The 27855-nt window shown below is 50.7% G+C and overlaps 6 protein-coding genes across 6 annotated transcripts; 4 read left to right on the top strand and 2 right to left on the bottom strand.

The window, feature by feature from the left end:
* Positions 1–453: 453 nt before the first annotated feature.
* T069G_01183 (glycosyl hydrolase family 92 domain-containing protein) lies at positions 454–3039 on the top strand (the record flags this gene model as incomplete). The annotated part of the gene is made up of 5 exons (XM_056168393.1): positions 454–549; positions 609–1130; positions 1187–1663; positions 1714–2093; positions 2148–3039. The coding sequence occupies 5 exons, from the start codon at positions 454–456 to the stop codon at positions 3037–3039; spliced, it is 2367 nt and encodes a 788-aa protein (XP_056033709.1).
* Positions 3040–3454: 415 nt separating this feature from the next.
* Positions 3455–5263, bottom strand: T069G_01184 (organic solute transporter ostalpha domain-containing protein; the record flags this gene model as incomplete). Its single annotated transcript, XM_056168394.1, has 4 exons — positions 3455–3711; positions 3778–3886; positions 3946–5116; positions 5172–5263. The coding sequence occupies 4 exons, from the start codon at positions 5261–5263 to the stop codon at positions 3455–3457; spliced, it is 1629 nt and encodes a 542-aa protein (XP_056033710.1).
* Positions 5264–5728: 465 nt separating this feature from the next.
* On the top strand, positions 5729–15665 carry T069G_01185 (uncharacterized protein; the record flags this gene model as incomplete). Its single annotated transcript, XM_056168395.1, has 3 exons — positions 5729–6051; positions 6110–14804; positions 14871–15665. 3 exons carry the CDS (start codon positions 5729–5731, stop codon positions 15663–15665), a joined length of 9813 nt encoding a protein of 3270 aa, XP_056033711.1.
* A 1691-nt stretch (positions 15666–17356) lies between these two features.
* On the top strand, positions 17357–20252 carry T069G_01186 (elongation factor tu GTP binding domain-containing protein; the record flags this gene model as incomplete). Its single annotated transcript, XM_056168396.1, has 3 exons — positions 17357–17364; positions 17670–20178; positions 20235–20252. 3 exons carry the CDS (start codon positions 17357–17359, stop codon positions 20250–20252), a joined length of 2535 nt encoding a protein of 844 aa, XP_056033712.1.
* Positions 20253–21241: 989 nt separating this feature from the next.
* Positions 21242–23712, top strand: T069G_01187 (PWI domain-containing protein; the record flags this gene model as incomplete). Its single annotated transcript, XM_056168397.1, has 7 exons — positions 21242–21306; positions 21399–21517; positions 21605–22168; positions 22246–22664; positions 22710–23079; positions 23137–23279; positions 23380–23712. The coding sequence occupies 7 exons, from the start codon at positions 21242–21244 to the stop codon at positions 23710–23712; spliced, it is 2013 nt and encodes a 670-aa protein (XP_056033713.1).
* Positions 23713–24727: 1015 nt separating this feature from the next.
* On the bottom strand, positions 24728–26571 carry T069G_01188 (methylenetetrahydrofolate reductase domain-containing protein; the record flags this gene model as incomplete). The annotated part of the gene is made up of 3 exons (XM_056168398.1): positions 24728–24822; positions 24873–25879; positions 25922–26571. 3 exons carry the CDS (start codon positions 26569–26571, stop codon positions 24728–24730), a joined length of 1752 nt encoding a protein of 583 aa, XP_056033714.1.
* Between the last annotated feature and the right edge of the window lie 1284 nt (positions 26572–27855).

A 27855-nucleotide genomic window follows, 5' to 3' on the forward strand; every position in this document is an offset into this window, starting at 1 on the left:
CGCATCTGCATGTTTTCCGATTATCTCAAGATTCAAATGATATTAATGTTGTGCCACATCGGCACTTGAATGCCTTTCTCCTCACAGATCTCCGGCCTTTTTCACTAGCGTTTTGCCTATTCCAGCACAAAGCTACCCCTCTGGACCATTCACATGGCATGCACATCCCACGTTGTCTCTCAGTCGTCGCCCACTTATGATGATCCTACAAGAACGTGACTGTATGTGTGTGTTCGGGATGCCTGTTGCAACCATGCCATTGCAGCTTCTCGTGCGGAGCTTGCATCGCCGTGTTGCTTTCCGCTTTCCGCCCTTGGGCACTTTGTCTAGGGAGGGGGGTAAGATCCATGGTCCGAGGGTTGCATATAAGTCCAGCAGGATGGACGGGTGCAGAGGATCGTCGTTGCGAGCATGTTGTGTAGTTCTATTGGACTGTCTATATTTGTAGTCGCAATGTATTCTTCATTATTGTTATTGCCGTTGATCCCATCGCTGGTCAATTCAGCTGCGATTCGTTCCGCTGACTTGGCTGGCTATGTATTAACCAGTGTAAGTGAATGATTGAATCCGCAACTCATGTCCAACTGAACCAATCTGACTGTGTATAGACGGGGACTATCAATGGCGGAAACACTTTCCCCGGTGTTTCTCGGCCACTGGGCATGGTCAAGCTCGGTCCTGATCTGTACTCGGGCACCGATGCTTACTCTGGCTATCTTTCCAATGGCAACTTCACGGGCTTCACGATGCTCCATGAGAGCGGCACCGGAGGCGCACCGAAATACGGCGTCGTTTCTCAGATGCCCGTTGTTGGGACTGTTGCAAACCCTCTGAGCGACGCCATCAATGACACCCGTGCCGCGCCTGATTTTACCGAGATTGGCTACTACAAAGCAAGTCTTGGCTCTGGAACTGTCTTGGAAATGGCGGCTACCAACAAGGCCGGCTTGTTTCAGTACACATTCCCTAGCGTTGGCAAGGATCTCAATGTGCTTGTTGACGTGTCTCATGTTTTGTCGTCCTACCGCGGCCAAGGGCTGGAGCAGCATTTCTTAGGAGGCAGCATTAATGTCCGTCAAGACACCAAGCCCGGATATTACTATTATACTGGTAACGGAACCTATAACAATGTGAGCCGAGATCCCATTCTTTTGAAAATCTGAGCAACATACTGAACTGAATGCAGGGATGGAACAGAGCCGGCCCGTGGACAGTGTACTTCTGTGGATATTTCGATGCTCCAGCTACTTACAAAACATTCATTGGAACGAGCCTAAACTCATCAACCTTGGCTGAGTTTTCCAACAAGACAAACTACAGCTCCCAAACGGCAAGGCTCGGTGCCCTCTTCACATTCCAGCAGCAGTCTGTCATCTCTAGAGTTGGAGTTTCTTTCGTCTCCGAGACGCAAGCCTGTGCCAACGTCAAAGCCGAGATTCCTCAGGGAACCAGTCTAGCGACTGTTCGTCAAGGAACTCGAGATGCCTGGAACTCTCAAGTCTTACAAAAGGTGACAACAACCGAGACTAACGTCACTAAGCTGAACCAGCTTTACTCAGCCCTGTATTTCATGCATCTACTGCCGACAAACAAGACAGGAGAAAATCCTCTCTGGACGTCTGGCGAGCCTTACTACGATGATATTTTCACCTTTTGGGATACTGTAAGCTGCGCGTTCATTTTGAAAACGGACTGTGATTAACCGTCTTACAGCATCGATGCACAACGTCTCTACTCCACATCCTTCAGCCTGCATACCATGAAGAGCTTCTCAGATCCATGGTAGACATTTACCGCCATGAAGGCTATGTTTCGGACGCTCGCTCTTCATTCTGGAATGGCGCCGTCCAAGGAGGCTCAAACAGCGACAACGTCTTTGCCGATGCATTTGTCAAGGGTGTTCGTGGCAAAGTCGACTGGGAAGGTGCCTATGCTTCCATGGTAAAGAATGCTGAAGTCGTTCCGCCAAACAACAATGATCCACGAGACCCTACAGGCTCGACCAAGGAAGGGAGAAGTGCCCTGCCAGATTGGTTGAAATATGGCTACATCACTCCTTCGTTTGGACGGTCTGTTAGCAGAGCTGTTGAATAGTAAGTCGATCCGCTTATAGCATTCAAGCTTGCGTGTTCTAACCTCTCTTGCAGTTCGGTCAATGACTTTATGTTGGCTACCGTTGCCAACGGCCTTGGACTTCAGAATGACTTTCAAAAATATTATAACAGATCACACAATTGGCGCAATCACTGGAACACTAACATGACTGCTCTCGGATTCTCGGGTTTCCTTGGTCCCAGAAACACCAGCGGTTTCATCTCTCAAAATCCCATCTCCTGCGGTGGCTGCTATTGGGCAGATTACTACTACCAGGCTCTCCCGTGGGAATACTCTTTCAACGCTCACCACGATTTAGATACCATTATCCAGTACTCTGGCGGAGCAGACACCTTCGTGCAGCGCCTCGAGATGACCTTCCAACCCGGTGTCTACTCTGGCAACAGCGCGTTTGGTAGCACAATCTTCAACCCTGGCAACGAACCCAGTTTCGCCACCCCTTATCTGTACAATTTCGTCAACAGACAAGATCTCGCCGTCAAACGAAGTCGCTTCATTGCTAAATCGTACTACAAGCCCACGCCGGGTGGCCTACCCGGAAACAGCGACGCTGGAGCCATGGAGTCGTGGCTGTTGTGGAATATGATCGGCTTGTACCCCATGACGGGTCAGACTACCTTTCTCATCGGATCTCCCTGGTTCACTGACCTGACTATTTCCTTGGGCGGTGGCAAAACGCTCAAGATTACTACTACCGGCGGGAGCGAAGATGTTTACTATGTTCAGTCGCTCAAGGTTAATGGCAAGACGTGGAATAAGAGCTGGGTGAGCTGGTACGACATCTTTGCCAACGGCGGAACTCTTGATTTTGTGCTTGGCAGCTCGCCTACGAACTGGACGACTGGGCCGACCCCGCCGAGTCCTGGGAGTGCGAGTGCGGCGAATGCGAGGAAGATATTGATTGACATGTCCAAGGCGAGCTAAGTCTTGATGGTGTATATACAGAATAAAGAAGAGAAGGAGGAGTATAAAATGGATATAGTATATAAGTAGCAGTAGTATATTGAAAAAATTGGTAGCTACACGCTTCAAAACCTGCCTTTTTGGTCAATATGACTGAGCAAAACATGTGTCTGGTGGAAGAGGTAGAGAGTAAAGAACAGAAAAAAGAGCAAGCTGAATAGTAATAGTTGAATGAATAGCGGCTGGTATATAATGAGTACATATCCGCATACATCAAGAAGAAAACAAATCTGGTATTTCCCCCCTCCTTAATTTCCGACACCCAAAGAACGCCTCGCTATGCCTGTCTGGCCCAGGGTAGACACATAGATTTGAAACTCTTCTAGCAGTTATTTTTCTTTTCTTTTCCATAGCAACAAAACAAAACCAAAGGCGCTTATTTATCGCCATCCCAAACGTTGCGGAATTCATCAGAGTCTGGAACTTGATACCTGGGCGTTTGGTCGTGTACATCTTCGTGTTCGGTAGATGCCCACGGCTGGTGCTCTTCTATGGCGGGACTCTGGTTGCCATCGTAGCTCGGTGTTGCTCTAGCACTGCTCTGGTCTTCCTGATGAGGTTTTACATCAGATGGACTCGGTTCTGTGTGCTGTACAGTCTTCTTGGACTTCTTCTTCTTCTTGATAACGACCACTGGAGGCGGTTGCTCTGATTCGGTGTGCTGGTCCTGCTGGCGCAATGAACTGGCTGAGTTGTTACGTGATGGCGTAGGGGCGTGAGATGGAGAAGAGTAGAGCCTGGTTTCTGAGTTGCTTGCCCAGGAGGCATAGCGCTCCCTGAGCGGCTCGCTCGCAGTAACGACTGGGTACTATTCACGCAGTGTAAGCACAGTAACATGAACAGTTCGGAAACGGGCTGACAACTTACATTCCAGTCCCCATATTCTAGCTGCCGGGCGTTGTCATACAGATGCTCGTCATCGGCGTCAATTTCAGGCTCCTCAAATGTGCCATGTACGTTCTCATTCAACTGATCAGGGCGAGTGGAACTGGAGGATCCATTGCCATTGCCCAGCAACGGCGATGTCGCATTCACCTCTCCTGGTTTGGGAATCCAATATTTCCCTTTACCTCCGCGTTCGTACCGCATCCCTTCTTGTAATCTAGCAAATCTTGACCTGGAGTCTTCATGAGCCATGATCCTGTCTCCAGAGTCGAAGAATCGGTAACCATAATTGTCTCCCCTAAATGTCTCCTTGGAATCTTCAATGAGGTCTTTGACTCCGAATGCGTCACGGAAGGCATAATTGAGTGGCATACGAGCCGATTGGATGCGGTTGTCGGCAAAATCATGCCAAGAAAAGGCATACCAATGGGCGACGGCGAAAATGGGCATTTCCACGCAGATCAGAGCGTCCTGGATAGCCGCAGCAAGGTTGTCGCGGGTGTAGCCCTGAACGTCGTCGGGGATGACATTGAGCCAGACTAGAATCGACAGGAAAAATCCCTGCCAATAGGAAGCAAAGATGATAAGCTTGATACACAAGAACTTGGGGACCGGCCGAAACGGTACCAGGTCTCGGTGCATGCAAACCCAAAACAGTCCCAGAGAGTACAGGCTGACTGTGACACTGATGTTGTAGATGATACCGCTCCAAAAATAGCCAGATTTAGCTCCAATGTATCCTTCCTGATAGGTACCTGTAGCCTTCATGATGATGGCTGCGACAGCCAGGATGGGCTTGAGCCATGCATACTGAAGGATGCCCCGCTTGATGGCTAAGAAGGTATACGGGTCTGAGATATCCACCTTGGGCAGGAAATGGTTCATGGGCCACAGATGATGGACTGGGGCCCGACCGTGGGTGATGATGATGACCGCTCGCTCTCCGCCCATGTAGTTGATAAGAAGCTGGAAAAAGGTGTAGATGGTAAACGCCTCGTAGATGTCTCGGATAGGGTCAACGAAGGCGGCGGCCTTTAAGGAAACCATGCTTGTCCACGACGCGATCGAGTATATGGGCACCATGAGTAGAATGCGGACGACATAGCGCTGTAGCAGCGGCTTGCGATAGTTTTTTGCTTGGAGCCATATTGAGCTGTCGAGGCTGGTCAGCAAGCTGCGCGGCCAGGAGAAGAGCACGGATAGCTTACATCACCGATAGTAGCGTTGCTACTATAGACGCGACACCTGCTACTATGGTGGTGGCGGTGGTGAACTTCTGGCCGGTGCCATGATCAGGCATGATGGATGGCCACGACGCGACCCTCTGAAGATCTGGGAGAGAGTCTGAATAAAGCGCTGGGAGGAGAGCTGGAGATTAGCTCATGGCTCTGTTGGATGTTGTGTTGGAAGCAAAGTTTGCTGTCGAGGTACAGCACACAGCACTCGGAGCGATCAAGATAAGAAGCTCCGTGGCTATGGAGGAGAGGAAGAAAAGACGAAGTGTGACGAAGCTCACAAGATCAGATCGACTGGTCATTGCCTCCGTTGGCTCCCAAACAAGGGCCTCGCGGCCGGAGCTTGGACCCGGAGGATGTACCCGCCCACCAGCGCCTGGCGCGGAAATACATCCAGATGATGTACAGAGCATGTGCTGCTGCTTGCTTAGCTCGTGCATAAAGCTCCACTGGCCGCTAGTGGATGGTCACTGCTGAAAAGGGCAATTTAGCGGGTAGCTCCAGTGCTCCGTAGGGGGTAACCGCAGTGGATGCCAATCCCAATTCCACCGGACCTTGGAACCTGGACCTTGAAATCCATCCATCTGATCTTCCATCACCAACAGCCTCGCGCCTTGTCGAAGCGCACCGCCTCTATACCGCAGCTTCGGAGCCATGCAGAAGAGCATCGTCCCAGCATTGAGCATCAACCGACGCCTATCGCGATAACCCCCGACATTCGGAGAGCGGCGGCTTCGGACAATGCTATTGGATCTCTGGCAGGCGTGGGGAAGCTCTGCGAAGGTGTCGTCGAGATGGAACGTCTGGTGATCCCGGATATCGGGCCTGGCCAGCCGCGGCCGGGCTTCAATTAGTGAGTTACACTGGCCATGGAGTTACCCGTTGTGAAACTAATCAGTGTCTCTATCTAGTGAGTTTCTCATCTTCATCATTCTGTCTGCGATCCTCGCCATATTCTTCCTGCTCTACTTCAACCGAGTGTTTGGCTCCATCGTGTCCTATGGTATTAGGACTTGGACTTGGCATCGATACCGTATATATCTCGACATCCAGGCGCTTCAGGTCTCTCTTTTAGCCGGACGAATCTTTTTCATGGGCTTGCGATATCACGGCTCCAACGAAACATTTTTGGTACAGCATGGAGACATCACATGGCGATATTGGTTGCGCCGCGTAAGAGAGGCCGACATATTCGTGTCGAAAGGAGAGGACAATGTGGCATCAGCAAGAGAAAAGAATTCCAAATTACCATGTCGCATAAACGTAAACCTTGTCGGTCTCGAGTGGTTTGTCTACAACCGCAGCCCGGCATATGACTCGGTTCTCGCCGGTATCATCGACCCAAATTCATCTGGCGAAAGCTCAAGTACTGGGGCATTTGATGAAAAGGGTGATGCAGGCCTACGATCACGAAATACGACCCATGAGGATTCGTCCGAACGAGCTCCCATTTCCCGGGAGAAGAGCAACAAACCGCTGAATGGAAACGCAAGTCGACCTAGCACCGGCTCGAGTAGCGGTAGTAGCGACGAAAGCGAAGATGACAAAAACGAAGAGCTGCCTTTTATCCTCAAACTATTTCCTATTCAAATAGAATGCGAGAAAGCGGCAGCGGTGTTCGGAAATGATAATACGAAGGCAATTCTCATCGTGAAAGCCGATACTCTCTCTGGAGACGTCGATGCCACGGAGACAACGACTGTGGACCAGTATCGACAAGTATTCAAGTTCGAATTGGAGCATCCTGTGGTGGAAATGTTGGACAACCTGGATTATAAGGAAGACCAGGCAACACGTGCTAAACGGGAACGGGAGAGCGTGCCTCAAGAACCACAGCATGTCCCAAGGAAGTCGTATTTCCGCCAGCAAAGACGCAAGGCGCTTAGTTCCCTGCGAAACTTGGTGCCGTACTGGCGGAGGTCTGTCGAATCATTCTCAAGCGATGCTCGAGCTGGCGGGGGAGTTGTGCCCGCCCACGTCCCCGGAGTTGTCCAATGGCAAGGTCTATCACGGTATCTCGACGACCAAGACATAGATGATAAAACTCGCTGGGCCCCCGTTGAGTATGCTGCTGTTTCGACCATACTTGATAGCCCTTTATGCCAGTTGACTGTATTCTGGGATGCCGTCAGCAAGGTCACTGAAGAAGCTCATCGCCAGAGGCAACTGGACCCGTCCTTGAACATCAACGGATCTGAGCCACCGGCATGGGGAGTGCGGTTATCGGTGAAAGGGGGGACAATGAATTACGGGCCGTGGGCCGATAGGCAGAGGGCTGATTTACAGCGTGTTTTTGTGCCCTCCTTGTCTAAAGATGGCAGTGCTACCGGTCCGCTTCCTGTTGGCGCATGGAGAGTACCTACCCAGTTCGACCTGCTGGTAGAATTGGAAGATACAGTCACGTTGCGCATCCCTATAAGGGAAGAGTCCAAGAACTGGCGTTGGCGTGGTAAAGAGCATATGGCCAAGCCGGATACGGCTCGCAATACGCGCAAACATCGGACCAGGGGCAAGAAAAACTCCAAAAGCGAAGCGACCCAGCCTCGCCCTGCCGGATGGCTCGAATTCAAGATTCCTCAAAACTCCACCGTCAGGTATTACATGGACATGGTTGCGAATTCGGCTGGGTATAAAAACAAGTGCAACATTCACTTGCCGACTTCTGAGCTGTGGAGCAGTGTCAATCACGATTTGCTCTGGCGATCTGGTGCTCTGAAAATCTCATGCGATCTGGCAACTCCTCTCTCGTGGAACACGCTACGTAATTGGCATTTCAACCTGACCTTTGATGGCATGGATATGTATCTCTTGCGAGATCACATCTTTTTGATTGTTGACTTGGTTGACGACTGGGCGGCAGGGCCTCCTGCTGAATACCTTGTCTTCACACCTTTTCTATATCACCTTCATCTCAGCTTGCAAAACGTCAAAATATTTCTCAACGTCAACGATGGGAATATCATCGACAAAGCCACTGCAATGGACGATAATTCATTTCTTATTCTGTCTAGTCCGGAACTGAAAGCCGAAACTTGTATACCCCTTGACAAGTTTCGACCAAGCACAAACAGCATTCCTTTTGACGTCCGAGCGGACACTCTTGACTTGACACTTCATACCTCTCAGTCTAGTACCCAAGCGACTTTTGTGAAATCCAAGGAACTAGGACATATTGAGGGCTTGGGGGTTAATGGAAGCTATCAATACAACGCCACGACTTCTCCAGCCAACACAGACACTTTGGTCTTGAACGTCCACGCACAATCACCATGCGTTTCCCTCTACGGATTCTTGGTCCGATACATCATGGTACTTAAGGATAATTATTTCGGAGAGCATGTTCATTTCAAAACTCAAGATGAATACCAGGAGCAACTGCAGGCCAAGATACAGAATCCGGATGCTGAGATGGTGGCCATCCGCCCCCCTCCTAAAAAGTCGAATGATATGGATGTCATTTTGGCCATTAGAGTGGACGATCCTCGCCTACTGGTTCCAACTAATATCTATTCTGCCAAGCGCTATTTGCAGGGCGAACTGGCCTCATTGTCTCTGGACTTGCGCTTTACAAACTATTATATGGATATGGAACTTGATATAAGCCCATTGAGTCTGTCCTTGGGCAGCTCCGATAGCGATTTGGATTCTCCCAGTATGTCGTCCTCCAGCACGCAGCTGTTTATTGATGGTATTCGAGTATATGGCCACCGCACATTTGGCCTACCTCCATCAGAACCAACGTACCTTTGTAACTGGGATGTTTCTGTTGGCACCGTTGCCGGAGAATGCACACCCGATTTTCTGGCGGCTTTAACCAAAGCAGGACCAGCATTTGGATTTACATTTGATGATGTGGAGAACGCCCTTGTCCCGTATTCCTCTCTAATCTTCTACGACGTAACGTTTGTCCGTGTTGCCGTCCAGTCAATCCGCCTTTGGATACACGTGGAAGAGAGCGTTTTCTGCTTCTCCACCGACACTATCGACGTGAATAGCAATGACTGGGCCCGGTCACATTATTCTAAGCGGGCAAACGTGCTCATACCAAATATTCAGTTCTCATGTATAAATGCAGAGTCAGCGGCGAGACACAAAGCGCGTCCGCAGCACCCTGTTGAAACCCAAGCATATCTGAGGACCGATGTTCGACTTGCGACTGTTGGAAGGAAATTCCACTTCACGGAGGAGCGCAAAATCCAACAAGATCTAATCTACCGTGAGGATCAGCGAACAGACCGAACGCCGTTCTTAATTCTTCCTGGTACAGGTGGCGATTATATCCCCGAGCAGGTCGACCCTCCTGCGCAGTGCATGCCACCACCTCCCCCTCCACTCGGTGAAGCTGAGTACGACAAGATCTCGGCTCCGAGTACAATGAGCTCCCGCTCGCGGAGGGTGACTCGCCAAAAATCGTTTGTCTCCTTCGCTAGTACTTCAAGTAGTAGCAGCTTTCGTCTCAACAGTCCTCGCACCATGCGTAGACCATCGAAATTTGGTGACAGTTTGTCGATACGATCTGCGGCTATGAGAGGTTCTCGCTCTGAATTTGACAAGGGCGAGCAGTCTGTTTCACCCGGTAGACGGTCTTCCTTCTACAGTACCGTTGGCGATTTTTCAGCACATGAAAACCCTGAGCAGTCGGCCATTGCTTTTTCAAGTCAGTATTTTACGCCAAATTTCCCCCTAGAGGGTGTCAGACCAGATTCTCGAGACGCGACTTTCCCACCTATTGAACGCGAAGATATGGACTTTTTTAATCGGTTGAAAACGAACCTGAACGATATTGATCCCGATGATCTCAGTGAAAACCACGCACAGTCAAGCACCATCATCGAATTCCCCTCTGGAATAAGTGCCTTTGTTACGCCTGAAGCTGTGCGTCATGCAACTATTCTGCTGGCCGCCCTGCAGCCAACTGAGCCCGAAGATGTACTGGATTCTCTCCAATCCAGCACCATAACGGACATTTTCAAGTCTAAAAAGGAGGCAAATATCAGCGGGGAGATGACTGATATTATGGTCAAGGTGCCTAGAATCAATGTTCGGTTTCTCAACTCATCAACACTAGACTCGCCAGATCCGTCCGAGGAAGAGCTAGATCAGTATGACTTGACGATATGTAAAGTCTCTCTTGTGACTCGAACTACAAAAGAGCGGGGTGTCGTCAATTCCAGGACCTCGCTAGATCTGCGTCTAGGATCCGTCGAGATGTCTGCCTCGGAGCGCCTTTCGTCTGTCCACAAACCACAAGCAGCTGTGGTGCTGCAAATAGACGGCGTTAGAGTCTCTTTGGGAGCTAAAGAAATCACATATTTTGATGCCGATATTGGTTCAATCGCTGGAAGAACTGCATCTGGCAAGATTGAATATCTTGCTTCTTTGATTCATCGCACGGGAATTGTCGCTTCAGAGTTAGAGCGGCTGTTAACAGAAGTCAATGAGCACCATTCTACCTGCATCAAATACTTTGTTCTACGTCTCTTACAGGTGGGAGAGGCAACAAACGACCCTGCTTTCCTCATCAGGCCCTCGGCGGTTCTGAGATCTGCACCTCAGCACTTGAGAACGGTTGATTCCTGGAAGATGATAACACGACTTCGTCAAATTTGGGATACTAAGAACGAAATAGAAAAATCCCGCCTGATACAAGAATGCTGGGGCCAATCACCAGCTCTCCCACCCGATGCAGCTCAACGTGTAGTGAACTCTTTTGAGAAGTGGAGAAACTGGGACTTGGGAAATGTTTCAAGTACTCTCCTATTAAAGAAAGTCTTTGGCGATACTCAGCCAAATGATGGCAAAGAGGAAGAACTATACCCTCTCCTTGGTGCCTGCAAGCTTGGCAAAATCTGTCTGGTGCTTGATCCAGGACCAAAGGAAAACAAAATTGGATTTGTAGACCTCAGTGCAAGAGTCGAGAGAAAACTGGGCGATCCTACTACTGCCGTTTTAGGGACTATTCCTGTAACGGTGTTGAATATATGCTGCGGTAATGCCTCGCTCAACTTGAACTGGGAGCTGTGTGTTCTGGCAGACGATATCTTGCGATTATACAACAGAAGTCAGAGTCAACGTCCACCACCGCCATCTCCTGTTCAGAAGATAGTTCCGGAACCCGCAAAACCGCCAAAGAAATCATCTGCCTTTCACATTGCTCTGGAACTAATCAAAGGATCCATTGAGCTTGAAACAGTCAACTTGAGTGCAAAGACTCTGGGTGATGGACTGAAGGCATCTTTACTGACATTTGATACGACGGATGGCGCAACCCTCACTAGTCTGATGATCAACTGCGATGCTGTCACTTCTTCGCTGAAGAGTCATTCACATCCGCTCGGAAGGTCCCAATTCTTAAAGCCGAGTCTCTGTGTCTCCCATGAACTGCGATCGGCCGATGAGGCGGCAGCGCACAAGGTCAAGGCGACGGCCAGTAGCCAGAGCTTGAATCTTGCCGTGAAGCAGGATCCCATCGGTCTTATGGAAGTTCTCGACCTTCTCTTCAGAGATGAAATTGCCCAACTCTACCGCTTAAAGACACAGCTTCCAGACTCCCCAGTGCGACCGCAGTCCCCCGTGGAGAAGGTCAATCGCCCACCGAGCTTCAGAATTAATATTGCCACCTTCTTGGATGCTTACGAGATTAGACTACCTCTGGTCCCGACTCTAACGTATCAAATATCTGGTGTCGTGGCGCGGGCAGCGTGTGCGGCCAACTCGTCCAAAGAAATCATCTTTGACTTTGACGTCAAGGAGAACTCCCATGAGATGCAAATTAATGTCAAGAACGACTCTCGCACTATATCTCTGTTGCAGATACCGCCTACCAATGGACGCGTCACACTGAGCCAAGGACAAAACGGGGAAAGCATCTTAAATGTACTCTGCTCTGTGGAAGTAATGCGTCTCGATGCATCGGCAATATATAACCTTCTCACAGCGCTGAACCGACCCCAGATTTCTACCGCCATTGAGGAGGTGCAGCAGCAAGCCAAGTCCATACAGGAACATGTAGAAGACATCTTTGGAACCAGCGAGACGACAGAGACGACAGAGGTCCAAAAGCCAAGCTCGAATCTCGTGTACGCCGTCCACCTTGCTTTTGCTGGACTGCAAGTTGCCGCCAAGACGTCACTGAAATCTGATACCGAGGCGATTGCCCACGTACTCTTTTCTATGGATAAAGCATATCTACGGGCATCCAATCGCCATGAAATCCACGGCCCTATTCTCAAGTATCCAGAGGTCCATTTGAACCTCAGACACATTGGATTTGACATTGAAAGGGGCACTGAGGGCAACATGAGGTCATGCGGAAACTTTGGTGCTAGTTTTACAGTATCAGCCAGCTCTAGCCCTGGAGATGATGGCAAGGATGAGTGGTCGTTCAACTTTAGAAGCGATGACTTTGACGTAAATATGTCACCGGAGACGACCTCTACGGCCGTTGACGTTCTGGGTTACCTCGGAACGAAGATCAAGGACCTGGATACGTCGCGAGAATTGGACTACCTGAGGAAACTCAGACAGTCTAAGCCTCGCATCTCCATTAACGATGATGAGGTACTGCCGGAGTATACGGATATCCTCGATTCTATCTTGGGGTCGGTTGTATATCGCTTCGAACTGCGCAACATCCGGGCTTCCTGGAACGTTGCCGACGAAAGCGGCCACCAGGAAAGTGATGAAGAGGACCTGGTGCTGTCCATCAGGCTCATTGAATTCGGTACGAGGACCAAGAGGTCCGCGCGACTGGCTATAGAAGACTTTCAGCTGCAGACCGTACCGCCTGGCCAAGACCGGAATATTAGATCTGTGCACTCTGCGCTTCTTCCGCAAATCATTTTCAACATTGCCTACTTTTCCACCCCAGACGCTCGTCGTCTAGCATTCCAAGCTGTGGGCGCATCGTTGGATTTGAGATTGACGTCGGCATTTATCGTCCCTGCTGCAAACTTGGTTGAATCAATATCGTTATCAGCAAAGAATGTGCGGCGGGCGTCAGTGCAGTGGAATACAGAGGCGGCGCAGAACAATAACAATACCGCCACCAGCAAGAAGCCTGCGACTGCACCAAAGACAGAGAATTCACGGAGCATCTTTGGTAACAAACGACTTGAGAGCTTGCTCGTCGACGCTGATTTTGCAGGTGCTGTTGTCTATGTATCAAGTGCGAAGGGTTCTGCTCGACCCCTACGAAACGACCGCCCATCACTGGCAGGGAAATATGGCCAATTCACTACGGATGACACAGGAAGTGGCGCAGTTCTACGCAGTCCTGGGCTTGCGTGGAAAGCAGAATATCGGGACAACGGCAAGGATGACCCTGCATTGTCCGGCGAAGTCAAGATCGATGCTTCGAGCAATATTCTTTACCCCTCGGTTGTTCCGCTCATCATGGATATCGTGGCGAGCGTGAAGGAAGTCGTGAGGAAAGACAATGACAACGAACCAGCCCCGAAACCCGAGCCGCCGAAATTGAAGCCTGAGAAGACTGGTGATGAGGATAACATCCTCACCGCAGATCCCAGTGCGGTATTGGGTCGCGTCAAACTGAATCTGGGCCTACGCATTTGCAGACAGGAATTTTCACTAAGCTGTCAGCCAATAGCCCGTGTTGCTGCCACGACAAGCTTTGAAAGCGTCTACTTTACGCTCAACACGGTCTCTTCGCAAGAGCACGGTAATTTCTTTGCCATATCTGGTGTTCTTTATAAGCCACAGGCTTCAGTGCAGCATGTATACTCAAGAGAATCGACTGCAAGTTTCGAAGTCGACACAGTCACCCTTTCATTCATGAATAGCAAGCACGTCAGCGGCACAAGTGGTGTTTCGGCCATCCTGAGTGTGAGCCCCATGAAGGTCTCCATCAACGCCAAACAAGTGCAAGACTTTTTACTGTTCCGTGAAATCTGGTATCCAAAGGACATGAGAAGTGCAGACTCCGCAGCACCAGTTCCAAAGCTAGTTACGGAAACATCGCAGGGACACTTGGTTCAGAGATATCAGCAGGTGGCTGCTACAGCAGCTTTCCCCTGGACGGCGACTATATCCATCGCGGCCCTTGATGTCAGCGTTGATATGGGGCAGGCGATTGGTAAATCCGTCTTTGAGATCAACAACTTCTGGGTATCGTCCAAGAAGACGTCAGACTGGGAGCAAAACCTCTGCCTGGGCTTCGACAAGATTGGTATTGACTGTACCGGTCGTCTGAGTGGCTTCATTGCCTTGCGGCACTTCCGACTGCGGACCTCGATTCATTGGCCGAAGCGGGAAGAAGCACTCAATGAAACACCTCTTGTACAAGCCTCCATCGCATTCAATGAGCTACGTGTCAAGGCTGCATTTGACTATCAGGCCTTTTTAATTGCAGACATTACCTCGTTGGAGTTTATGATGTACAATGTGAGAGAGAGCAGTGATGGGCGAGGAGACCGCCTCGTGGCGATTTTTGATGGCGATGCCGTGCAAGTATTTGGCACAGCGACGTCAGCTGCTCAAGCCGTCGCTCTCTACCAGGCTGTACAGAAGCTTATGCAGGAGAGGAGAGAGAACTTTGAGTTGTCGCTCAAGGAAATTGAAAAGTTTATGAGACGAAAATCTTCGGCGGTACGTGCATCGGTCTCGGCTCCGACGAGGGTTCCCAAGCTACCGGAGGACGATACCATGGCCAAGTCACCCATTTCGCTCGACACGGATGTTGTCGTCACACTAAAGGCACTTAACCTGGGCGTGTTCCCCAATACGTTTTACGATCACCAGGTGTTCAAGATGGAGGCGCTCAACGCGTACGCACGATTTGCCGCCAGCATTGAGCAACGACGAGTACACAGCATCCTAAGGATGACTCTGGGACAGCTTCGGATTGGATTGGCAGGGGTTAGGAACATTGAGGCCCCCAAGACGCTGAGCGAAATGTCTGTGGAAGATGTGGTGCAGCGGTCTACGGGATCGCGGGGTGGTACAATCCTCAAGGTACCGAGAGTTGAAGCGGCGATGCAGACATGGCAAACGCCGAACAGCAACCACATCGACTATCTGTTCAAGAGCGCCTTTGAAGGCAAAGTCGAGGTTGGCTGGAACTATTCCCGCATCAGCTACATCCGAGGCATGTGGGCGAAGCACAACAAGTCGCTGGAAGAGACATGGGGTCGGCAGCTGCCCCTGACGGCAGTCAAGATCACGGGTGTGCCGGAAGCTGAAGAAGGGCAGCGTGAGGGCGGCGAGCAGCAAAAGATTACGGCCGAGGTGAATGTGCCACAGTCCAAGTATGAGTATCTCGCGCTGGAGCCTCCCATCATCGAAACGCCTCAGCTGAGAGATATGGGAGAGGCTACGCCACCGCTGGAATGGATTGGGCTGCACAGAGATAGGCTGCCGAACTTGACTCATCAGATTGTCATTGTGTCGCTGCTGGAGTTGGCGGGAGAGGTGGAAGATGCATATTCGCGGATTTTGGGTTCGTCCTAGAGGCGTCGGCGTGAGTCATCTGGGTGAATAGGTTGAAAGCGAAGGAGTACGGCGTTGTCTCATTTTTGTCTCGGTTTATGCCTTGTTGTTGAATGAATGAGTGTTCGGCGAATGATTTGGTGATGTAAAAATAAGGCGAAAAAAGGAAGCTTTGCGTAATATACAGTAGCTATAGTGATAATTAATATGAGGCTGATGTTAGTTACTTGTATGTATGAGCATGACTGGAGCTCAGTGGGAAGCTTCAAAGTTCCCAAATAGAGCTTCTGGGTACGAGATAGAGTGTACCATTCCGGATTGGGCGGTGTGAGCAAAGCGGCCAATCAGAGAGTCACGGCTGACAGCATGAGCATGCAGCGCCCCACTTTGCCCCTCCTTTCGAGCCCCTCCATTTTGCTGCGGATCGATTTGTTGCAAAGCAAGTTGTGTGAGATTTTTTTTTTCTTGGGCTGGTGATAGAGGAGATATGATGACAAACGCTGGTGGCGAGTTGGAGATGCAGGTGATATGAGGAGCAGTACCAGGCAGTCAGGTAGAGATACGGGGACCTGAGATGCTGGATGAGAGAAGTAGAAGTACTTTAGGGCTTCATTCAATGGAGAGAACAGCTGAGGAGAGTACTGGTGCTGAGTAATAGCGTCAATACATACATAGTAGGTCAACGCTGTAGTATTTTGCTACCACCTGCTGAGAAAATGGGTAATTGTCACGGCAACAGCGTCAATTGACAGCAGCGGCAGTGCACAATGCGTTGATAAGCCCGTTGGGCCTCCTCTCAGCTTCCGCTTCCAGCCCAGGCCATCGAACGAGACGGGCTTTAGGCCGTATCACCGTGAGGGCTTCTGCCCTCCACTCTGAGCCTTGGAATTTTTTTCATTTTTTTCCAATTTTGCATCCATGATCCAGTTTCTGATTGACAAGCAGCTCTTACAAGCCTAGCGGCGCCACTCGCAGCTGTGGCCCTAGCCCTGATGGAGCAGTTCTGGCCTGAGCAATGACGCCCACTCTGGATTTCATCGATGCCCGCTTGTTGCTGTGCCCACTCAGACACTCCAATCGTGCCATGGCATGTTACCACCTCGTGCCTTCGTCTCCCCACCAGAGGCAAAGAGAAAAAAATTCATCCGTAGTAGTGACCTTGTACTGGGGACCAGTTTTATTTTATTTAATTCTTTTTTATTTTATTTTATTTTCTCTCTTGCTGCGCACTTGATTGATCCTCTTTTTTTTTTCCTCTTTTTTCTCGCCGGGTGGATTCATACTCACAGCTGTCCAGTAAAACGCCCGCTAAGCCCAAGCTGCCCGTGCTAGTCATGCCTCACCTAAACCTTACGAGTCGCAAGCGCCCATTCTGCTTCTGCTTGCTCGCACCAAATATTTTCCCTCCCCCTTCTTAAATCCCAACCCACCCTCTTCCTCTTTTCCCCATCAAACCTGACACTTCTTGCAGAGCAGCAGTGATCGATTCGCTGTTCCTCTCCATCACTCAGGTGTCTTCCCTTGCTATTCGCTCCCTCTAGGCACAAGCTTGTGCTTACGCAGCAGTAGCAGCATTTAGTTCGCTTGAGCATAAAGCGCGGGGTCAAATTCTTCAACCCCGCTTTGCTCTTTTCTTCCTTTCTTCCCTCCTACACACCCAAAAAAACCACATTCAAGTTTTTTTGTAGGCTCCGAGCCTCAATACCGCCAAGATGGTGAAGTAAGTTGATTCTGCTGCATCTGTCCTATTTAGCCTTGAGCTTCATCATCGTCCCCTTCCCTCTTGCTTCTCGGCAATGGCCTTTGGCTGGCGTGGTGAAGCATCCCCTCTCTGTCCTGTCTGGAGGGGCTCACAACACTGCCGCTGCCGGCGAATTTTTTTTTTTCCCAAAATTTTTTTCTGCCCGTTCAACCCACACACACACATACTGCTACTCTCTCGCCGCTATGAGAGCTTCCCATTGCTTGCTCGGAGTTAAGCACTTGTTAGATCCATGTTGCTGACCGTGGCCTTCACCATGATAGCTTCACAGTCGACGAGATCCGGGCGTTGATGGACAAGCCCACCAATGTCCGAAACATGTCCGTCATTGCCCACGTCGATCACGGCAAGTCTACCCTGACCGACTCCCTGTTGGCCAAGGCTGGTATCATTTCCACTGCCAAGGCTGGTGAAGCTCGAGCAACAGATACTCGTGCCGACGAGCAGGAGCGTGGTATTACCATCAAGTCCACTGCCATCTCCCTGTACGGTCAGCTCGAGGATGAGGAGGACATCAAGGACATTGTTGGCCAGAAGACCGACGGCCGTGATTTCTTGATCAACCTGATCGACTCCCCAGGTCACGTTGACTTCTCATCCGAAGTCACTGCTGCTCTCCGTGTCACTGACGGTGCCCTTGTCGTCGTCGACACCGTCGAGGGTGTCTGCGTCCAGACCGAGACTGTGCTCCGACAGGCTCTTGGTGAGCGCATCAAGCCCGTTGTCATCATCAACAAGGTCGACCGTGCTCTTCTCGAGCTTCAGATCTCCAAGGAGGACCTGTACCAGTCCTTCTCTCGTACCATCGAGTCCGTCAACGTCATCATCTCCACCTACCTCGACAAGACCCTCGGTGACCTCCAGGTCTACCCCTACAAGGGAACCATTGCCTTCGGTTCCGGTCTTCACGGCTGGGCTTTCACCGTCCGCCAGTTCGCCGTCCGTTACGCCAAGAAGTTTGGTGTTGACAAGAACAAGATGATGGAGCGTCTCTGGGGTGACAACTACTTCAACCCCCACACCAAGAAGTGGACCAAGTCCGGCACCTATGAGGGTAAGCAGCTCGAGCGTGCCTTCAACCAGTTCATTCTCGACCCCATCTTCAAGATCTTCGCTGCCGTCATGAACTTCAAGAAGGACGAGATCGCCACCCTGCTCGACAAGCTCCAGCTCAACCTGAGCCCCGAGGACAAGCAGAAGGAGGGCAAACAGCTGCTCAAGGCCGTCATGCGCACTTTCCTGCCCGCTGCTGACTCCCTGCTGGAGATGATGATCCTCCACCTCCCCTCTCCCGTCACTGCCCAGCGCTACCGTGTCGAGACCCTCTACGAGGGTCCCATGGACGACGAGGCTGCCATTGGTATCCGTGACTGCGACCCCAAGGGTCCTCTCATGCTGTACGTCTCCAAGATGGTTCCCACCTCCGACAAGGGCCGATTCTACGCCTTCGGTCGTGTCTTCTCCGGTGTTGTCCGCTCCGGTCTCAAGGTCCGCATCCAGGGTCCCAACTACCTGCCTGGCAAGAAGGATGATCTTTTCATCAAGGCCATCCAGCGTACCGTTCTCATGATGGGCGGCAAGGTCGAGCCCATTGACGACATGCCTGCCGGTAACATTGTCGGTCTGGTCGGTATCGATCAGTTCCTGCTCAAGTCTGGTACCCTGACCACCAGCGAGACTGCCCACAACCTCAAGGTCATGAAGTTCTCCGTCTCCCCCGTCGTCCGACGCTCCGTCCAGGTCAAGAACGCCCAGGATCTGCCCAAGCTGGTCGAGGGTCTCAAGCGTCTGTCCAAGTCCGACCCTTGCGTCCTCATCTCCACCTCCGAGTCCGGTGAGCACGTCGTTGCCGGTGCCGGTGAGCTGCATCTCGAGATTTGCTTGAACGATCTTGAGAACGACCACGCTGGTGTTCCCCTCATCATCTCCGACCCCGTCGTCCAGTACCGTGAGACCGTCCAGGGCAAGTCCAGCATCACTGCTCTGTCCAAGTCCCCCAACAAGCACAACCGTCTCTACATGGTTGCTGAGCCCATGGACGAGGAGCTTGCCAACGCCATCGAGGCCGGCAAGGTCGCCCCCCGTGACGATTTCAAGGCTCGTGCCCGTGTCCTCGCCGACGACTTCGGCTGGGATGTCACCGACGCCCGAAAGATCTGGACCTTCGGTCCCGATGGCACTGGTGCCAACTTGCTGGTTGACCAGACCAAGGCCGTCCAGTACCTCAACGAAATCAAGGACTCCGTCGTCTCCGGTTTCCAGTGGGCTTCCCGTGAGGGTCCCATTGCTGAGGAGCCCATGCGTGCTATCCGCTTCAACATCCTTGATGTTACCCTGCACGCTGATGCTATCCACCGTGGTGGTGGTCAGATCATCCCCACTGCTCGTCGTGTCCTGTACGCCTCTGCTCTGCTGGCTGAGCCTGCTCTGCAGGAGCCTATCTTCTTGGTCGAGATTCAGGTCCCCGAGACTGCCATGGGTGGTGTCTATGGTGTCCTGACCCGCCGTCGTGGTCACGTCTTCAACGAGGAGCAGCGTCCCGGAACTCCTCTCTTCAACATCAAGGCCTACCTGCCCGTCCTGGAGTCCTTCGGCTTCAACGCTGATCTGCGTCAAGCCACCTCCGGCCAGGCCTTCCCCCAGTCCGTCTTCTCCCACTACCAGGTCCTGCCCGGTGGCTCTCCTCTCGACCCCACCTCCAAGGTTGGTGGCATTGTTACCGATATGCGTAAGCGCAAGGGTATCAAGGTTGAGGTTCCCGGCGTTGAGAACGTAAGTCATGATCCAATCTCATCTCTCCCACAATATGAGGCTAACGTATCTTCTAGTACTATGACAAGCTGTAAACGGCTCCCTTATTTGCCGATAGAATTACGATTCGTGTCGAAATGGGCACAATACGTCAGCCAACTGGTAGCAAAAATTAAGGGCCACTACTCGTATCCAAGAGGGCTCGCCGCCCTGCTGATCTGAAAGGTAGATGGACGGTTGCGGTTGTGTGACGAAAGAAGAAAAAAAATACCACCCCGTCGAAAAAAAAAGGGAATACTCGTTGAGGCCATAATTAAGGGACGCCTCACCTGGCGGCTTTCATGCATGTAGTTATGCCGATGGAGTCGGATGAATGAAATTTATGAGAACTTTCAAAAAATAATTGCACGTATCTATGATGTGATTCACGCGTAGACTTAACATGTTAATTTCTTGTTACGAACTTGTTTCTCTTGATTTTCTTCCTGTTATTCTCTTTTTGAAGACAACCCACCTATGATCATAGGTTAGCCAGTTTTCCCCAGGAGAGCTTCATGAGCTACAACAACATTGTAGTGCAACTATATCTGGCTCTGAACAGGACCGTTTAGCAACCAAATAGGAATACAATTTGCTTTAATTAAACAGTTTATCCAATCTTCAATGATCTAAATCTTAATCATCATTACCAGCATCAAACTTGAAAAGCTTCTAAACCTTATCAGAAGCTCAACTATTTTACCTTTCGATAACTTTTTCTTTGATTGAGCTGAACTGCCGGGCTAAATGCTAAGTCCCCACTTTAAAAGCCACTGAGCAGCACCTTCCCTCGGCCATCGTCAGGCGCAGCCTTGCCTTGCAACTGTGCCAAATCAGAATTCATCCTTCCAACCTCTTTTTTCCTTCGCCATCAGACGTGAGAGGAAACGAAAAAGAAGAGCCCTTGGCTCAATTGTCCTTTTCTTTTCTTGCGCACAACGCCGTGTTTATTCCAATTACGATTTTATGATATCCTCCATGATTCATTGATCATTATTTTTCTGCTTCTTCTCCTTGGTTTCCCTTTTCCCTCTAGAACCGAACGATGCTGTTCCCGGAGGAAGATGCGCCGCTGCTGAAGACGTGGATTGTCAAGCGCATCGAAAACACGTTTGTCTGCCCGCAACCGGGGATGCGCGATGCTCCCTCTTGATAGCTATCTTGCTGTTCCAATGCTGACCTCTCCTTTCCTTCTCGTATAGATCCGATGCAGATTCTGATGTGCTTGCCGACTATGTCATTGCTTTGCTGAAACACGATGGCGATGCCCAGTCGGTGCGGCAGCTTTGCGAAGCTGAGATTCCCGACTTTTTGACCGAAGGTTCGTTTGAGACGCGCTGGCGGTGGAGATCTAGTTGTAAATGGGGGAACATGGCATGCTGACTCGTTTATCCTCTTTGGCTTTCAGATTCAAAGGCTTTCCTCGACGATGTTTTCCAAGCGATCGCGTACAAGTCATATCGACCAGGTGCCCCGCCGCCTCCAAAACCCGCCACCGGTGCCATTGGCGCTGGAGCTCCTCCTCTTCCTGCGTTTTCGGGCGTACAGAGCAGTGCGCCTCATCAGGGTGGCTCAAGGAAACGAGGGTTTGCAGATGATATGGAACACGAGGGACCGGCACCGTATGGCAGGGGACACAAACAGGCCCGGCGAGGCTCGAACCATGGGAGGATGGACGACTCAACAATGGGCGGTTACGTGTCTGTGGACTCTATGCCGGGCATGAAGCACTTTGATCCCAAGAGTGCCCTTGAAACAATCATGCAGATGCAGGCTATGGGACTTCCGTACCCTGGCATGGCCGAATTCATGGCTCAGATGCCTCCTGTTGGCGGTGGAAGGAACTCGCAGCGGCGGAGAGGGCGTTGTCGAGATTTTGATACCAAGGGATACTGTTCTCGTGGAAACCAGTGCATGTATGATCATGGGAACACTTCCGTCTATGTTCCCCCCATGTTTTCTGGAATCGAAGGTACGCATCACGAGATTATACTAATTAAGAATCGAGACATACCGGATATACAGACTAACACGAGCTTTCCTTTCTAGAATACGATCCCAGCAATGCTGTACTTGGCATGTCAGGCCATGCCGCAAACCCTTACTCGTTCCCTATGGATATTATGGGCCGTGGTCGAGGTCGTAGCAGTCGTGGTGGCCGCGGAGGTCGCGGAGGGAAGAAAGGGGGTGCGCGAGCCCCCTTTTCGGCAGAAGGTCCCATTAACGATCGCACTAAGAGCACCATCGTTGTAGAGAACATTCCCGAGGATCATTTCGATGAAAACGAGGTCCGAACGTTCTTTTCACAATTTGGCGAAGTGGTTGAGGTTTCGATGCAGCCGTACAAGCACCTAGCGATTGTGAAATATGACAAGTGGGCGTCAGCGAATGCAGCATACCGATCTCCAAAAGTCATTTTTGACAACCGATTTGTCAAGGTGTTTTGGTACAAGGAAGAGGGTGTCAAGGTGCCATCCTCGGCAGCAGGGAATGGAGATGGTGTACTCTCTAAGATTGATGGTGATGGATCTGCCGCACCACCAGAAGCTGAGCCCGAGATTGACATGGAAGAATTTCAACGGAAGCAAGAAGAAGCACAAAAGCAGTACCAGGAGAGAGAAGCTAAGAGAACAGATTTAGAGCGACAACGACAAGAGTTGGAAAAGCAACAGCAAGAGCTACTGGCAAGACACAGAGAAGAAAGCGAGAGACTAAAAGCGAGGCTAGCAGAGAAGAGTGGCGCGACTGCAGATGCCAAAGCTACGGGGTCTTCATCATCAACGGATATGCTACGTGCTCAGCTGGCGGCATTAGAGCAGGAAGCCAAGATTCTCGGCATCGACCCGGATGCCGCTGAAGATGGAAGCGGCTACAGCTCACGAGGTCGCGGATTTAGAGGGCGTGGTGGACGAGGTAGCGATCGAGGCTTTGCACCTCGAGGTCGTGGCTCATTTAGAGGTCAAGCGGGAAGACATGCAGCCTACGCGCAGTACTCATTGGATAATCGGCCGAGGAAGTTGGCCGTGACTGGTGTTGATTTTACTCCTGCGGATAAAGATGAGGCTCTTCGACATTTCCTCTTGGTAAGTGACTTTGATGTACCCCCCTGATGCAACAGGCTCTTCAGTGACTTGTCTGCGGGACTTGTTCGAAAACACTCTGACTAACTCGTTATACTTGTAGAACCTGGGCGAATTTGAATCTGTAGAAACCACCGCCACCGTCACACACGTATCTTTCCAAGATCGTAAAACAGCCGAGAAGTTTTACTATAGCTTGCACGGCAAAGAGCTGCCTGGTGTTAGCGGCACGCTCGAGCTCTCCTGGATCAACACCCCATTGCCGCCCGTGGGGTCTTCCAAGAAGAATGAGGATGTTGAGGATGGAGATGCCATGGCAGGGCTGAATGATGAAGAGGGGAATGCAGACGAGGGCTTGCCAGAGGAGCATATGCGGGAGCGACAGGTGGATATGGACTATGAAGTCGGTGAGGAGGAGGGTGAGTGGGTTGAATGATGGGGATTGGATGGAGTAGGAAGGGAAGAGAAATAATTTGATAAGTCGGCGCCAACGTGGCATAGATGCGGCACGAGACAGGTATATACACACATAACAGATGGATACAAGATCATGGATGTATAGCCATTGGCAGAACTGAGGGAAGAATAAACCTACCAGCCGTAATATATGAGATAGCACAAAATATACAAGAAGCTGCCTACAGACTTGTTCTGATCCGCTATACAGAAATACATATATGGGTAAGATATATTTTACCCACGATATCAACACAGAGGTAGACAGACGTATTGTATGATGAATAGGTATATACTTGTAGTGTATATACTACATACTTATATAGATGCTCATGTAAGTATGTATGTCCTATCATGCCACTTCACCCACAACTTTGTTTTCAGCGACATCCCAGTTTTCTAATGCTTCAGCCTCTCTCTCTCTCTGCATCCTCCACACTCCTCTCCTCTCATGACAGTCTCTCTATCTCTACTTCTCATAACCATAAAAAAAAACCAAAAAAATGTCCGCAGGCGGGGGTATCGTTGAGATATATAATATGCAATTCCAAAGTCGAACCGGGGCTCCAATGCCAATTTTCTGTGCCCAATTTTTTTTTCCTTTTTCTTTTTTTCACATTTCTGTTGTGAAAAAAAAACCAGCAAAATGCCCAAATGGATCGAAAACTCGACCATTTAACCCAGATGTCCCGTTGCGCCCGCCGCCCCGGGTTAATAATAAAAACCCCGTTGTTCATGATTTTTTGCTACCGGTGTGGACTTTTTGTTGAAAAAGACACCGGCTACCGCCTCTGTTGCAAAAAGAAACGCCGCTTTTTGTCGTCTGCGCCGAAATAAAACGAGAAAATAAAATATGAATGTGAAAGAAAAGAATAAGAAGAAAAAGGAGTGTGATTAAAGCCATGGTTGAGATGAAGAAAGCAATACCCAAAAATGGGGATCGCTTGATCCATAACAAGACTTTTACTCCCTTGGAGAAACTATGTCAAGCCGAATTAAGCCGTGAGAGTGACAGGGACGGCAAGGTCCTTGACTTCAAGGCCTTCGAGGAACCCGAAAATGGTGCTGTTCTCGCGGAAATCATTGTTCACTAGATACCGTTAGTCTACTGCAGAAAGAACCGGGCGTGAACAAACTCACCAATGTTAACGAGATACCATTCATTCATGATTCCCTCGATCAGCGCGCGGCTAGGAGTGTTGGCATCGAAACAATGAGCCCAGTCGACACCCAGTCGGAAAGCCTCATCTCTCCAGGCCAGGAAGCTGACAGACTCAACAATGGTAGGCTGCACAATCTCCTTGCCGGGGAAAACTCCCCAGGTGACGGCGTTGGGGCCGTCTGAAGGCGCATTGGACTTGAGCTGTCCGTTCTTGGTAACAGCATAGTAGGTCAAGTTGGGGAAATCGTCAAGGCGGCTGATCATCTCCTCCAAGAGGTAAGGTGGCATCAGCAGCTCGAGGTAGGCCTTTTGGTAGACGTAGCCGTTTGAAGGTCCCCAGCCGTGAACAGGGTGGTTGGACTTGGCGCCGTCCACTGCAGGCTGAGAGTTGATGGTGAGGAGACCTCGCTTGTTGAGAGCCACGAGGTCGTCCTTGATGGGATCAGCTTCGGCGGCAAGACCTGACTCACTCCAGGGCAGAGTTTCGAGCTTCTTCTCAAGGTACTGGACAAACGTGTTGGCAATGTCCTGGATCGACGCGGGCTCGCCCCATTTCTTGCGGTTCTGCTCGTTGGTGCCAGTCAAGCCAATGCCATAGGCATCGAGCTCTCCGAAAGCGGGCGAGCGAGAGTCACCCCATCGACCGTTGGGGAACTCGTCCCAGTCCTGAGTACGAATAACATAGGACTTGTTGCGGTTGCGCCAGAAAATGGGGCGCACGTCCTCGTCGCGTCGGCCAAAGCCTTTGGACTGCTTCCAGGGGAGGGCTTGCTTGAGAGGGTTTTCGGCCGAAGGGGTCCAGTTCAGCTCGTCGAGGACCATGCGAGTGGCCTGAGCAAGGTTCATGGTGTAAAAGTGAAGATGGTGAATGCCATTGGCAAGGAGCTTCTTGCACAATTCGGCAACCAAAGTCTTACCAATTTCACGCACGGCCACATCGTCGTTCTTGACTGGCTCGAGCTTGGCCATCCAGTCTGGAGGGACCCTGCACTGCATGTGTTTAGCACGGCGAAGGAAACTAGCATACGTGGCAATGGGCATGATTCCGGGCAGGATGGGGATGGTGATGCCGCGTTCGCGGACCTTGCCAACCCATCGGATAAAGTTGTCCGCATCGTAGAACATCTGCGTGACAATGAAACCAGCTCCCATGTCCACTTTCTCCTTGAGATGGTCAAGCAGCGATTCCTCGTCCTTATTGTCGTCGCAGCCTTCGGGGTAGCCAGCAACACCAATGTCAAAGTGGTCGCCATATGTGTCACGAATATGCTTGACTAGATCGCGAGCATACTGGAAGTTTCCATCTGCAGCAGTCCACGATTCTTGGTCACGGGGAGGGTCACCACGGAGGGCAAGAATGTTAGTGCATCCAGCCTTGTACGCCTTTTGCAGGGCATCATTGACTTTTTCAAGTCCCATGTCTGTGCAGGTAAGGTGCATGCAGGTCTCGAGGCCATAGACAGCCTGAGCCTGAACAACCATTTCACAGGTCAGCTCTGCAATGCCACCACCGGCACCCCATGTAATGTCAATGAACTTGGGTCCAAAGTTGTTCATGCGGTCCATACGATCGTAAAGATTCTGGACACCCTGGGCCGTTTTCGGAGGGAAATACTCGAAGGAGAAGGACGGGGCCTTCGACTTCTCCGTCTCGGCGACCAAACTCTTGATATGCATGTTGGGCGAGCAGCAAGGAGCAAGACAATGCTAACGGGATCAGCAGCAAAGGGCAAGAGACGACAAGTCGATTGACAATGCGAACGGCAAAGAGACAATTTAATTGCTCGTGCGCGAAGGTTCCTGTTGCTATCGGAGAGCGAAGAGTTAGCATGAACAGAGTCCGACAGAGGCTGGCCACGCGGATCAACCCACCACAGACAAGAGACTGCCAAAGGACGAGAATGAGTGAATTGGAGCGTTTGGTTGCGCCGCTTCGACTGAAATATGCTGCAAAGAAGCGGCAAAGTCGAACCGACAGCGATCGTAACGATTATTCGCAAGCCAGACTAATTTCGTCCAACGCCGCCGACAGTCCGCCGAGTGCGGGTCGCAAATCTGTCGAGGATGGATTCGAGCGATTCACTCGCAAGAGAGAGAACAAGGCGGGAGAGGATGAGAGGTGAAAGAGGGAAAAAAGGAGAAATAGGTGAGAGTATCAAGAGATTGCAAGAGGAAGAGGTGCAAACAAATCAAAGAGGGGGGGAGTCACAAAGTAAAGTAAAACGGCGTCAAAGAAGAATATGGCCGAAATTTGTATGCGGAACAATGAATGACAGATGCGACCTGGGGCGCTCTCCGAATTATGGAGGGGCTGTGATTGGGCCAATTGCGGGTCACCGCCCGCCGAGTTAGGAATGGCGATGTACAGGCTACTTGCAGGGTACTCGCCAGGTGTCCGCTTTGTCCTCCAGCAGAGCAACCTGGGCGCATGCAGTGATACCAGTTGCAGGTGATATTCTATCTTATCCATGGATGGAAAAAAAGACCGCAGCGGTTACACAGAATTTCGAGAAGGATCTACAGAGGGCAAGTAGTATTTGCTGATGGCGGCCAGGATGCAAGATGCATGTCCGTTGCGCATGTAAGATGTGCTAACGTAGGAATACCTGCACGAAGCCTGGAAAGCTGCACAAGGATCTGTACCCTGTACGCTCTAGGCCGGTCGCGAAAAACGGAATCCATGGAAAGATGCAAAGAAAAGAGCAAAAGAATGAGTTGTCGAGCGCGTAACGCTTACACGTGGTACAGCTGCTCGTACTCGTATCTATAAATCGAATCCTATGAATCACTTATCTACCAAGCATGTTTCTGCAACTACAACTCCTTGTGAGAGGTGAGAAAACGCAAACAGGGCCAATAAACAGATTCAGTGTCTCATGGGATTTTTTGCTGACCATCCATAGCGCCGTTGTCTTGTTGTTCCACATGGGGAATATCTCCGAGTCTTGCAATGGTGAGCTG

Source organism: Trichoderma breve, chromosome 1 (genome assembly GCF_028502605.1).
Source record: "Trichoderma breve strain T069 chromosome 1, whole genome shotgun sequence".
Lineage (NCBI taxonomy): Eukaryota > Fungi > Ascomycota > Sordariomycetes > Hypocreales > Hypocreaceae > Trichoderma > Trichoderma breve.